The 12,873-nt window shown below is 34.5% G+C and overlaps 1 protein-coding gene and 1 long non-coding RNA gene across 3 annotated transcripts in view; one reads left to right on the plus strand and one right to left on the minus strand.

The window, feature by feature from the left end:
• The first annotated feature begins 5,698 nt into the window (after positions 1-5,698).
• The window catches only part of LOC123533925 (rRNA methyltransferase 1, mitochondrial-like), a 29,218-nt gene continuing 22,043 nt past the window's right edge, over positions 5,699-12,873 (plus strand). For both annotated transcript variants that reach the window (XM_045315904.2, XM_045315905.2), the window contains exon 1: positions 5,699-5,868. In XM_045315904.2, the coding sequence (XP_045171839.2) occupies positions 5,726-5,868 (143 nt within the window). In that variant the 5' untranslated portion in view covers positions 5,699-5,725. The remainder of the gene's footprint in view (positions 5,869-12,873) is intronic.
• LOC128547408 (uncharacterized) lies at positions 9,687-11,557 on the minus strand. The gene is made up of 2 exons (XR_008366509.1): positions 10,760-11,557; positions 9,687-9,885 (listed from the first exon to the last, which is right to left on the minus strand). It is a non-coding gene; the product is annotated as an uncharacterized LOC128547408 (long non-coding RNA).

Genomic DNA, 12,873 nt, shown 5'->3' on the forward strand with positions numbered 1-12,873 from the left:
CCGTTGAATGCAAAAGCTTGTCCTTTCAGTATCTTTTAGAATACATGTCTTGTACCAGTGCGATTCTCAAGGTGCCTCTGTGGCCAAGTGAGGTCACTGACTCCGGATCCTGTACCATTCGCTGTTGTGGGTTCTAAATCCCGCTTTGGGTGCAGTATTCTTTATGTGAGAAGCCATCTAGTGGATGTAAAACCTTACAAAATATATAAATACACGTAGGGTCCTCAGACATGTGTGGAGATTTTTACTGGATAGAGATAAGATCCTATTCCCTTTTAGATTCACTGAGAGAAAAGAAATGAGTGTTTGAAATAAAAGAAATAGAAACGTCAGCATGTCTGTACTTGTGATCTGCAAACAGTGTTGATTTTGGATCTGAATAATAGATGTACCTAACTGATTTTGGGGTCATTGACAAATTTAAAAGGTCATGGTGACATCTGAAATAGAAAAGTATGTCCAGTCAATGGTTTACGAATGATTGTGCTAGCGATCCTTGAGCTTTGTGTGAGCACTCGTCCTAGGGTCACCGAGACAAAGGTCAAGGTCACAGTGACTTCTGAATGGAAACCCGTCCTGTTCAGTATCTTGAGAATGCCGGCACTTGTGATCCTTATACTTTTGTGGACGAGCCATCCTGACAATATTAGATGAACCCTTTCTGTTTTTGAATAGCCAAGATAAAGGTCAATGTCAAAATGGCCACTGAAGCAAACACTTTAAAATATGCCCTGAAAAATATTATGTCTTTGACAGTTTGGCCGATTACTTGAAATGGGAAGACAAATATATACTGATTGATTATACGTTCAAGAAGATGTTTATGCTGTAATAATACAGTACGATAACAGAGCTTTAATTGTAGTAATGATTTGGTGGAATGGTCATCTCTTCGTAATTTGCCTGCCAAAGCTCGATTCACATTGATATATATACATGACGATGTAAATATAATCGTCAAATGAGGATTAAGATCAAGCCGAATACGATATTACCTAGAGGCTGGAGAGCCCGTGAAACCTTGTGTGTTGATAAATTTAATTTCATCTTTACCGGAAGTCTTACCGTACTTCTTAATGACTTAAATGGAATTTGCAGCAGTGGGTGTGGTTTCCCAGGTGTATAGATCCTGTTGAGTAACTTCAGTGACTTATGCAGTGTTGCATCTGATAAAATGCTTGTAGACCAAAATTCACTTACTTTCGAGTGAACAAGACGTTTCCATGCTTGCATGGTGTATGGAGTATCCAAAAGTTCAGTAGCCTCTGGTAAGGAGTATTTCCACAGAATCTTCTTAACGGCGACAAACCAGCTGTTGCTTTGCAGTTTTGACACTAAGTTGTCGACGTGCAAGTTTCTTTTCTGCTGAGTCTTCCGCCATCAAGCAGATACTGTAGAATAAATTCAGTGTCTTTTTGTTATCAGCTCCTTCAACAGGTAACAGGCCTGAGAGGATGTAGATACCAGCTTCACTTGTATTGTTAGGAACAGACAATATTTGTTTAATGATCTTCTTTTGGTAACGCTAAACACGTAACATTTGAGTTTTGTTTGGGATAATAACTTCAAGTCCATATGAAGGCCTTGGAATAACGTAAGAGTTCAGTAAATGAAGAGATGTATAAGAGTCCAATCCGTTTGTTCCATGTAAACCTGAAGCAAGTAGGCTATACAATGTTTTCCGGGACTTCTCTATATTTTGATCCACTTGAGCCTCTCCAGTTGCTGCAATACTGTTGGACCTTTTTATCCCTAAATGCGTTGCACAGTCTACGCTTGTAATATGCTTACCATATAGTTCAAATGTTGGTACAACTTCACATTTTGATTTTTGACGCTTTCCACTGAATAAAAGCGATTCTGTTTTTGTCGGTTGTAGTAAATATCTTTCTGACCGGGCAAACGTTTCTGCTATGTTTACAAGTATTTGAGTTTCTGTGTGATCTGTTGAAATAATTGCCACGTCATCAGCACATGCACTAGAACAACAGTTAATGTTACCAACATATTTACCAATTGATACTTCTTCTAGTCTTATCAACAAGGGATTTATGTAAATTTTGTAAAAATCAGTGCTTGCAAATCCGCCTTGCTTAACACCTTTGTTCACCATAAAGGGTTCGGACAGTTTGTTCATCCATTTAATAACACTAGTTGAATCTGTATGAAGACTGTATTAACATCCGATGTTTGTCTACGACACCAGCATGAAAAAGCCTACGGAGTAGATGTTCATGGTCGACGACGTCAAATGCCGCTTTAGCATCCATAAAGATTCAGTCACAAGGAACCTTATTGTCCATGCAATCTCTGGTGGCCTCTTCTAGTATGAGTGATGAGTGAAGCGGTGATGTATTTTTCGTAAATCCCGGTTGGAATAGACTTTGCGAAGATTCAAGTGTTTCAACAATACGGTTTTTCAAGATAACTTCAATATTTTTTTCAAAGACAGGAAGTACTGTTATGCCTCTATAGTTTGTTGAATCTTTAGCACTACCTTTATTCTTAAATACAGGTGTAAGAAGGCCAATCTTCATTGATTCTGGAATTTGACCACTTTGGAACACTCCATCAATCAGACTCGATAACCCTTACGAAATGGTCAAAAAGCTGTGAACATGCCGCGAACATGCTGCAAACATACCTATTCGCAGGAAGTATTCGCGGGATATTCGCTGCTACCGCGATCATGCCGCGATTGGTTTGATACTACCTGTACGAAAATATTAACCAAATTCTGTCTTAAATAAGCAGGAAACCGCCTAAAAAATCTGTCTAACAAAGATTTTCCTGCTAAAATAAGACGGACATGGAATCCTGCTAAGTTTACCAGTATTCCGCCATAGGGCTTAGGCGGAAAAGTTAGGCTGACTTAATGAATTTCATGATTTTTGAATAAAATAGCACCAGTATTGGCGGAAAAATGATAGTTTGTATAGTTTGAAATTCTGGACCATGTGGAGCACAGTAGATTTATGTGAATAGCATAATGGTACATCAGCTACAGTAAGTGCCTTTATATATATAAAATACACAAGGCATGAAATCAAAAGTAAAATGTGATTTTTTTTTCCATTTATTTGATTCATATAATTCTAAAGTTTAGACTAAACAGATGCAGACTTATTTTTGTCATCAGTTTTCATGACTTTTAATTCTTGTACATGTAACTGTTTTGATCAGTACTTGATCCCCATGCTTTTTATTTTGTCAAAAATATGTATTTTTATTAAATAATTATAAAAATGAAATTCAAAATTACAGTTAAAGCTATAAATTGTTACAACACTGAAATTCTGATATACATGTAGCATTGTACTTTGTATTTTTTAGATTCTTACAATTTAACCAAATGGCAGACTTTTTTCTTGTTAAGAATTTCTTAAGGCGAATTTTTTTCCTGCTAGTGAATTCTCTAGGTGGAATTTTAAGGCGCATTTTTTTCCTGCTAAATATTGGCTAGGCGTATTTTTTAACTGGTTTCCGCCTTAGAAAATTTGCATATTTCGCTGCATATTCCTGCTTATAGGCGGAATCTGTGCTATATTAACCTGAATTGCAATTTAAGCGGAATCCGCCTACAACTTAGGCGGTTTTCTCAGATTTTTCTGGGCGTAAGTTTTCGTACGGGTAGTTCGCGGGATATTCGCAGGAAGACCAGTGGTCGCGGCATGTTCGCGAGAAGGACTTAAAAGATTATAATCTTTTGCTAAACTGTTACTGAAGAGCTTTAAATTTATAAGAGCAGGTAATTGCAGATCTATTAATTTGTAACATTATCTGTAAGGTCACAGTATGAGTCTGATAAGTTAATTACAACCAGATATTCTGGACATGTTTAGAAGGATATCTGTGTGCATTACAGACAGTTTTCATAAGTGATTCTTACAGGCTGATAGGAATATATACTTTTTTGTGGTAAGTCAGAAAATTTATGTTTAATTTCTATACTCATATATCTCAGTAAACATAAGGTATTATGAAAATGAAATAGATATGCTTAACCTTTTGTAGAGCTGTATCAGATTATCTAAAAAGAAATATAAAACTAACTTATTTTGACAATTTCTAAGCTTCATAAGTCTGATAATTATATGTAAAACTATGACAGATTTGTAGTGATACATGTACATATAACTTATAAGCAGTGTGAAGAAAAACAATGGCATGCACTCAGACACTGTTATTGAAATGACAAGTAACAGTTAAAAGTCAAACATATTTTATCATTAAAACTTTGCTTAAAATGTTCCAAATATGATAAGAAAAAGTTCAGACATTGACAATTTGAATTTGTTACAACCTCAGTGTTCAAGTTTATTCAATAAATTTATATCCCTGATTCCTACTAATTTATTTGTTTTTGCACTTTTTAGCTCCTCTGATTTTTTACATGCTTTTTTGTACACAATTTCTGTAGCGATGGTTTTCAGCTAGTTCGCGGCATGTTCGCAGCAACTAGTTCGCGGGATGTTTGCAGCAACTAGTTCGCGGGATCTTCGCAGCAACTAGTTCACGGGATGATCGCAGCAACTTGTTCGCGGGAAGTTTACAGCTACTTGTTCGCGGGAAGTTTGCGGCAACTTGTTCGCGGCAAAACTAATTTGCATGTGAAAAGTGAACACCAAACGAACATCCCGCAAACAGTTATACCAATTGTATCAAAAGTGTTCGCGGCATGTTCGCCGGATATTCACGGCATGATCGCAGCAAGTGTTTGCGGCAAACTATAATATTTCAGTAAGGGAATGCTAATTTAAAATCAGAACCAGCATACATAACATGTTCAATTGTCAAACCGTAATAATCAGCTGATTTACCTTTATTTATCTGCTTTATTGCAACACTAAGTTCTCTTTCACTGACAGGAGATACGGGATAGTCTTACAATTTCTTGTATGGCACGAACTTCAAGTTTTACCTGATTATTGTAATCTGAGTCAAACATTTCACAGTTACTGTCTTGAGCAAGTTTTTCAAAATGTTCGTAAACCCATTCGTAATTTCGTTAGCCTTAAAAGTTTCTCCATCGACATTCAAATCATCAATGAAATTTTTCAATGAACTTTTCCTTTGTTTATTTACCAAAGAATAAAATAATCTGGAGTCGCTGGTTTTTGTTTTTCTCATGCGATCACGTTCAATGAAGTGTTTCAGTCTGACATGCTCACGTCTTCCAGAACTTCGAAATGCTGACTTACATTGCTTTCTCTGTATACATGATGGGTGGGATGCTTCGTTTGGTTTGCCTTCGCTAGCCCAAAGACGTACTGCAACTATGAGATGTTTCAAGTTTTTGGAGATTTCGGCGTTCCATACTCGTAGGCGAAGATGTGCCTTTCTTTGTTTACGGTACGGTAACAGACTGTCCGTAGCATCTTTTAGAACATGAATGAGTTTATGATTTTCGTCTTCCAACGAAGTGTGGGAGTTTTCAGGTATAACATTCTATTTTTCTGTCATTTGAGCCATATCAGGAAGGTCTATCTACGTATCATATCTAGATATTTATATTTCGATCTAGTTCAATTTAATAACTTTAATTCTATTTTATGACATCTATAAATGAACATTTGATATCACAAAATGAATTAAAGATATCATTAAATCTAATTTATCTTTTATTCACGAACCTTTTATTTGAGCCAAATCTACAAATAAGGTTTGACTATTAGTTACGTCCCTTTATAAAGGAAACGCCATTTGCAAGTCCAATCGGGACAGCATGAATATAGGAAAACATGGCAGAACAGTTGGAGGGAGTACGAAGAAACTGCTGAAAATAGCAGAACTATTGTGTAATCTTCATTTTGTAAGAAGTTCGAGTGCGATTTCGAAGTCAAAGCAAAGTCATTCGAAAAAACAAAGGTAAAGAAAAACTGGTGCCCAGGGCCAGGGGCGGATCCAGGATTTTAATTTAGGGGGCACAGTGTTTCTCTTGGTGGGTACGTTGGCATGTCCTCTCTTGATTAATCTTGCTAGATCTACTAGTAGTTTGATAACTTTTTCAAAGGGTAAAAATATGGAAGTGTGACAAATTATATCATGGTGAAATGTAAGTTGCCAAATTCTGCAAGGTGAATTAATTAATGTTTTAACATGTTTAAGGTAGATTTATTGATCAGGTCGGATATCCGGGCACTTCAGCGTATCGCATTGCGTAGCAACAAGCGGAGGTGACAGCAAACGCTAAATTGTAATTGAAAAGCGTTTAATGTTTCCTTTGTGCTGGTTATTTTTCTTTATTTAAAGTAAAATTTTGGGCAATATTAAGAAGTCAGTGAATTTATAATGTAGCATGATGTTCGAGAAATCACTCCCGAGAAAGAAATCTTTCTTTTTTAGGTTTCAGACGTGATATTCATCATTAATCCGTGTAAGCTACAAGGTCTCATATTTATGACGGACTGAATGAAAATTATAATTTAAAAAGTCGGAGGTCTTTACAAATAAATAAAACAGAAAATCTAGCTCATCTAATTAGGTTTCTCCATTCGTTTCACTTTTCTCGTTCTATTTTGTAGCCTACCATTAAAACAGTTCTGAAAGCCAGATAGCTTATACTGTGGTGTCAAAAGTGATTCAGTAACGCCAAATTTAATTAAAGCAACACCTCTTACCTAAATTCTGATTGGTATGAGATTTAATAAAAGGTGTCATAATTTAAAGCATAATAGTACATAATGCGTAAATACTGGATAAGGGATTTTTTTCTCCCTCGAAGCGTATCAGGATCAAAATAGAAGATCTTTAACTGCATTTATAACACACAGGTTTTTTATATATAAACAATTGTTTTAAATGTAATATGACAGCTAGAGCTACTGTGTTACACGTGGAGATAAAATGATAATTATAATACAATGTAATAACTGCATGCTAGTTTCTTTTCTACGAAAAGCCAGGACGTATCAATAAACTGATGACTTCCTTAAATACGAAAATACTGAAAAATGCTGATCTCTGTTTTGTATTAAATTGTCAGTTATTTAAAACTGTGAATGATAATTTGCACGCTTTGTCTAAAATAATTTTAGCCATACCTTGTAGTTTTCAAAATCCATATTTTTTTGTTAATTGTTAGACTGTCAAATTGACTGCTTCCACATATAATAAAATTAAAGCATTCATTCAAGTCATAAGTTATAGATCACTATGGAAACCAATCAGTATGTGGTATATTAATGATAATCAGTTTTGACCAGTTCTTAATGACTATCACTAATTAATAGATTGATTTCCTGTTTGTTTCATCCGGGATCTGGACATTTGCCCCCCAGGACATTTGCCCCCCCAATGAGAAAGTGGACTGCTGGACATTTGCCCCCCAGTTGAAATGGTAGATAGGACATTTGCCCCCCAGTGTTATTTCTGAAATGGACATTTGCCCCCCAATATTTTTGTCCCCTAGTGATTTTTTAGGAACTTGGTAGAAGATAATTATCATATTGTAGATAACACTGTGTTTGTTTCTTACATATTTGTAGTAGATAATTGCCAAATTAACAAGTTTGAGCGTTATAAACATTGCACAAATTAAAAAATTACACTGTTATGAGCACTTTTATAACTCAATAATAGGCTATTATTTACCTTAACACCTGAATGTAAGTAACATATTCATCAAATTTTTAAAAATAAAATATCATTCTAAAAATAAGAAGTGGGGTGCAAATGTCCTATCTGCCATTTCAACTGGGGGGCAAATGTCCGGTAATACATTTTTTCATTGGGGGGCAAATGTCCTGGGGGGCAAATGTCCTACAATCGTTTCATCCCTCTCATGTATCCTTTCGGGGCCTTATGGTAATTTCCTGTTTTATCCGTTTGATGTATGCCTTCAGGGTCTTATGATATTTGGAAGATGTACATTATTGTTATTTGAGTGTTAACTGACTAAGGAATTAATAGAGCTCCTACATAGAAAAAAAACCTTAATCAATACACATAATTATAGTTCATTTGAAATTTTAAAATCAATTCACCAAACTAATTTTTGGCTGGAAGGACATTTCTTCAAAAAAAAAGAATAAATAAATAAAATAGATAAATATAAAATAAAAAAATGCCTGCAATAAGATTACATATATAATAAGTTTTTAACTTTATTTAAATGACTTTCATACTTAATTATAGCATTTTACATAAACTAAATGAAATATATCGCACAAAGTATATTTCAGGAAATGGCAACAATATAAAATATTTTATTTCAGAGCATTAAAACATTTAGAAAATCAGCTTATTTTAAAGACATAAAAAATCAGAAAATTGATTTACTTATTTATTTTATCTGTTCTTTCTTGAGAAAACAAACAAACAAAAACTCTTTTTCAAGACACTTGAAAGATTCTCTGAAAGATGAAATAAACAACTGCTAGGATTTTAAGCAAAGAAGTTGAATAAAAAAAAATGTTATGTTCTCAGATATTTAGTTTATTTTAATATGTAATATAATGCAAACAGAGAAAATGTTGAATAAGCTAATCATAACTGATCCGCAGCGCCAAAGAGCTGACAATGCATAATCTGTCACTTTTTCCAGACCGTTTTAAAATGCCACAAAATCAATAATCACAAAAAATACCTACTTTTTTTTTTTGAAAAATATATAGATTGTACCATTGGGTAAGCATATAATAAAAAAGATGACTCTTGATTTGTTTTATTTGAAAATAAAAACATTACAACCCACACCGCTAGTTAATTCGCTACGAATTGCGAGGTCCTGCTTTCACCTCCAAGGTAATTTGCATAATCGACTGCTCCGGATGTGACGTCATGCCGACTGTCTTATTGTAAAGAATGACCAACACAGTATTCTTACTATAAGTATATGTTTATTATATGAGTGCGCCTTAACAACTGCTGAAACAACATCCCAAACTGGGTGTGTATAAAATATACGCATGCGCTGTGAGTATACTACATTATCTACATAATGATACATCTCCCCTTTTGGCAAAGAACAAGGAACACAATTTCTGAAAGCTAAAATAAAATAAATCAAAATACTCCAAATTTACTATAACTTAAAATTTCTTTCATAAAGTCTGTTTCTCCATGAATGGCATATTTTTGCTATCAGCACTTAATTATCTCTGTTCACTGTTTACATAGCAGGCGTGTTCCGCTATCTACCCGTCCCTAGATTTGCCACTATAATGCCACCCTTTCCAATGGTGGAGTATTTAGACAATTTTCCACCAAAATGCCACCTAAAATGCCACCAAAATGGTGAAAAAATGAACAGGACAGTGGCAAACCTGTTTTCCACTAAATTCCACCTTTTTCCACTTGTGTACACCTTTAGGTGGCAATAAGTGGAGTATTTAGACAGTTTTACACCATTATGCCACCATTATGGTAGAACATTTGTTTGCCACTTAATTCCACCAATAGCCACCTTCATGGTGGCAGTAAGTGGAGTATTTAGACAAATTACCACTAAAATGCCACCATTATGGTTTAAAATCGATTTTCCACTAAATGCCACTTATCTCCACCAGTCGCCACCTAACAGGTGGCAGTAAGTGGACAAAATTTCACCAAAACGCCACTATGGTGGCAGTCCTATTTTCCACTTAATGCCACCAAATAGCTGGCAATAGGTGGAAAATACTTGGCAACTAGTGGAAATCGGCTGCACCTGCTGAATCTGAAAAAAAATCAGTAGTAAGCAAAAATCAAATTATATTAATATATTTTTTATTTTTATGCAAAAATCAAAGACCCTTCACAAGAAATCACAAAAGATCTGAACACGAGGATCAGGATGTTGTCAATGCAGTCTTATTTTTTCATATTCCAGGATGGCTTAAGTAGATGGCAAATGACTCCAAATTTCACTCCTTTGGATGTAAGGCCATTTTTCCAGCACACAATCTGTAACAGCAAACCAAAAGACTAAACTAACTCACTGACATAACAACAAACTCTACAAACTTAATCTGTGTCAAATTATATGCAACATCTTTATTAAAACTGCGAGAAGTTTCATCAAAATCTACATTGTAGAAAAATTTCTATTCACTCAAAAGGTGACATTGTTTTGTGGGAATATATGCATCTTGAATCAATAAAAAGCAATAACACTGCAAGAACTTGAAAATTGATGAATGATGTGGAAGCACCATTGCTTTAAGGTGATTTACACCTTGTGTCAAATTTCATGAATATCTATCAATGGATTACTTATGTAGAAATTCATAAATTGAAAAACAATTAAAGGGCAATAACTCTGGTTACTGAAGTGATCCTGGAGGAAATTGCAAATGGAATGCTGTCCTGTAGTGATCTAAATTTATGTAAAGTTTCATGAGTATCCATTGATACAGGAAAAAATCCTATTTTTTTAGCAAATCAAGGGGAAATACTTCTTTTACTAGGTAATTTATTTATTTGAGTTTTACAGCGCACCAACACAGTATAGGTTATATGGCGCCAAACAGGACTACAAATTTTGGTTTCACATCTCATTTACATCGAAATAGTGATTCTATAGACAAAGTTATAAAAATATTTTTCCAGTTACAAGCATTTTCAATTAATCTGATGGACAGATAAAAAAGAAAGGACAACGCCAAAAATAATATCCCTCCACCTTTGGCAAAAGTTAATAATAGCACTTGTGTTTTTCATCACATTTATAAGTACTATTTATCATATAATATGCCAGGAAATTCTATTAATTGGTGCATTTCTTTAAAAATTAAGGGTTATTTAAACATTAGCTTTTATAAAAACATATAATATTTACCTGATTCAGAATTATCTTGATATGTTTCTTTTATGCAGTAATAAGCTGTATGGCCTGCTCAGGTATATACAGTCAGGCAGGCAGATCATGTCACAAAGTTGCACTTTTTTCACAAAAGGTCCCTGGTATGAACAGTTTAAAGTATATATTGTATCTTTAGTACTAATCAATAATGTAAATAATTACAAAATGATACAATTTTACAAGCAGTGTTATAAACATGACTGAGCTATATTCCAGAAAATATATCTGGGATTTTTCCATCTGCCAAACTTCCTAAGACATAAAAGGAGATTAAATTTTGTTGATTTTAATTTAAAGCAGTTTTGTAAATGTTGTTTTAAATTCAAGTATAAATTTGGTAAGAGTAAGTAATTAAGACAATGTCAAAGACAGTAATAATTTTAAAAAAATAAACAGTATAATATTGTTACCTCTCACAATGTGTTCCCATTTTCTCCCTGCACAGACTGACTCATCATATGCCAGATTTCAAATTTTGGTATTACTACACAGATAAATTGATTCCACACATACACTTTTTTGGACAGCTAAAGATGGTGTCAAATACTAAAGTTGAAAAGCTATTGTAAAAACATCCTTTTTATATACACTTGTTTTTTTATCAATTAATGAAGAGAAAAGGCAAGAACTATTTCTTTGCTTCTGACCTCATGTTTGCCTGCATATATAAATCTTAACTGACCCAAATTCCACCTGGGGTTGTTTCTATACATTAGTGTGGGAGTTTGTAACTTGATCTATCATTAATCTTATCTTTAACCAACATTCACTCATGTAGAAATAATACACTGCAGACACATTCAAAAAATGACCTTTTCAGCCAGTTTCCACTAGTTGCCACCTATTTTCCACCTTTTTCTGTCTGTCAGAATTGTTGATTGAAAAAGTGATTTATTAATATTTACATTGAATATAATACAAAGATATAATAAATAATAAATATTCTGTCTCACAAAATAACCAAAATTCAAATTTTCTGTATACCACTCTAAATATTACTTTTGTCCAGCTACAGTCAGCATAGACTTATTTTCATTTTAACAAAACCCTTTGAAGAAGGAGCCTGGGTATACTGTTTTGCAGATGTTGGTCAGAATGCTTGGGCCTAAGATCATGAAACTTTATATGGAGGTTGGTCATGACCAGCAGTGACCCCTTTTGACTTGGAGGCCAGTATGTCAAAGGTCAAGAGCACAGTGACCTGGAACATTTAAACAGTTTCCAGATGATAACTCTAGTACTCTTGGGCCTAGGATCATGAAAGTGAATGGGAAGGTTGATCATAGCTAGCAGATAACTCCTATAGATTTTTAGTTCAGTAGGTCAAAGTCACAGTGATCTGGAACAGTTAACTGTTTCCAGATGTTATTTGAGAACTCTTTGACCTAGGATAAATGAAACTAAATAGGGGTTGATCATGACGGCAGACGACCCCTATTGATTTTGAGGTCAATTGGTCAAAGGTTCTAGGCCCACATTGACCCAGAACAATAGAACTTTTTTTGGCCCCAATAACTAGAGAAGGTTTTGGTCAAAAGATCACATTTGCATACAGAAGTCCTTATGACTGGTAAATGACCCTAATTAATTGTTTTGAGACAAGGACATCAAACGTCCAGTGCACAGTGACCAAATGTTTCTGTTTCTTGTACGGGTTACTGACTCATCAAGGGGGTGGCATTTTGTGTTCTACGAGCTTTTGCCCAGTGTGCAGTTTTAGCAAAGTCGGGTTCCGTGCCAGTTTAGGCATAAGTTTGAAGTTTAGTGTTCTTTACACCTTGTGAAGATTTTGTACAGGTAACCCAAATGTCTTACAGTTTGCTTTTAAATCAAACATCACAAAAATTTCTAAGTTTTTTTTCCACCTATTCGCCACCAAGAAAATTTTCTAAGTCCCTATTTCACTAAATGCCACTCAATTTCCACCATGAAAAAAAACTATTTCTACTTTCCACAATTTTCCCACCTTTTTGCCCCAATAAAGAAAACTATTTCAAATTTAAAACCTAATGCACCCTAAATGCCACCAAAATAAAGTGGCTTTGTGGCATATTTACCACTTATGTGGTAAAAGAGTTAAATTACACCAA

The sequence above is a fragment of the Mercenaria mercenaria genome, chromosome 12, assembly GCF_021730395.1.
Source record: "Mercenaria mercenaria strain notata chromosome 12, MADL_Memer_1, whole genome shotgun sequence".
In the NCBI taxonomy this organism is placed as follows: domain Eukaryota; kingdom Metazoa; phylum Mollusca; class Bivalvia; order Venerida; family Veneridae; genus Mercenaria; species Mercenaria mercenaria.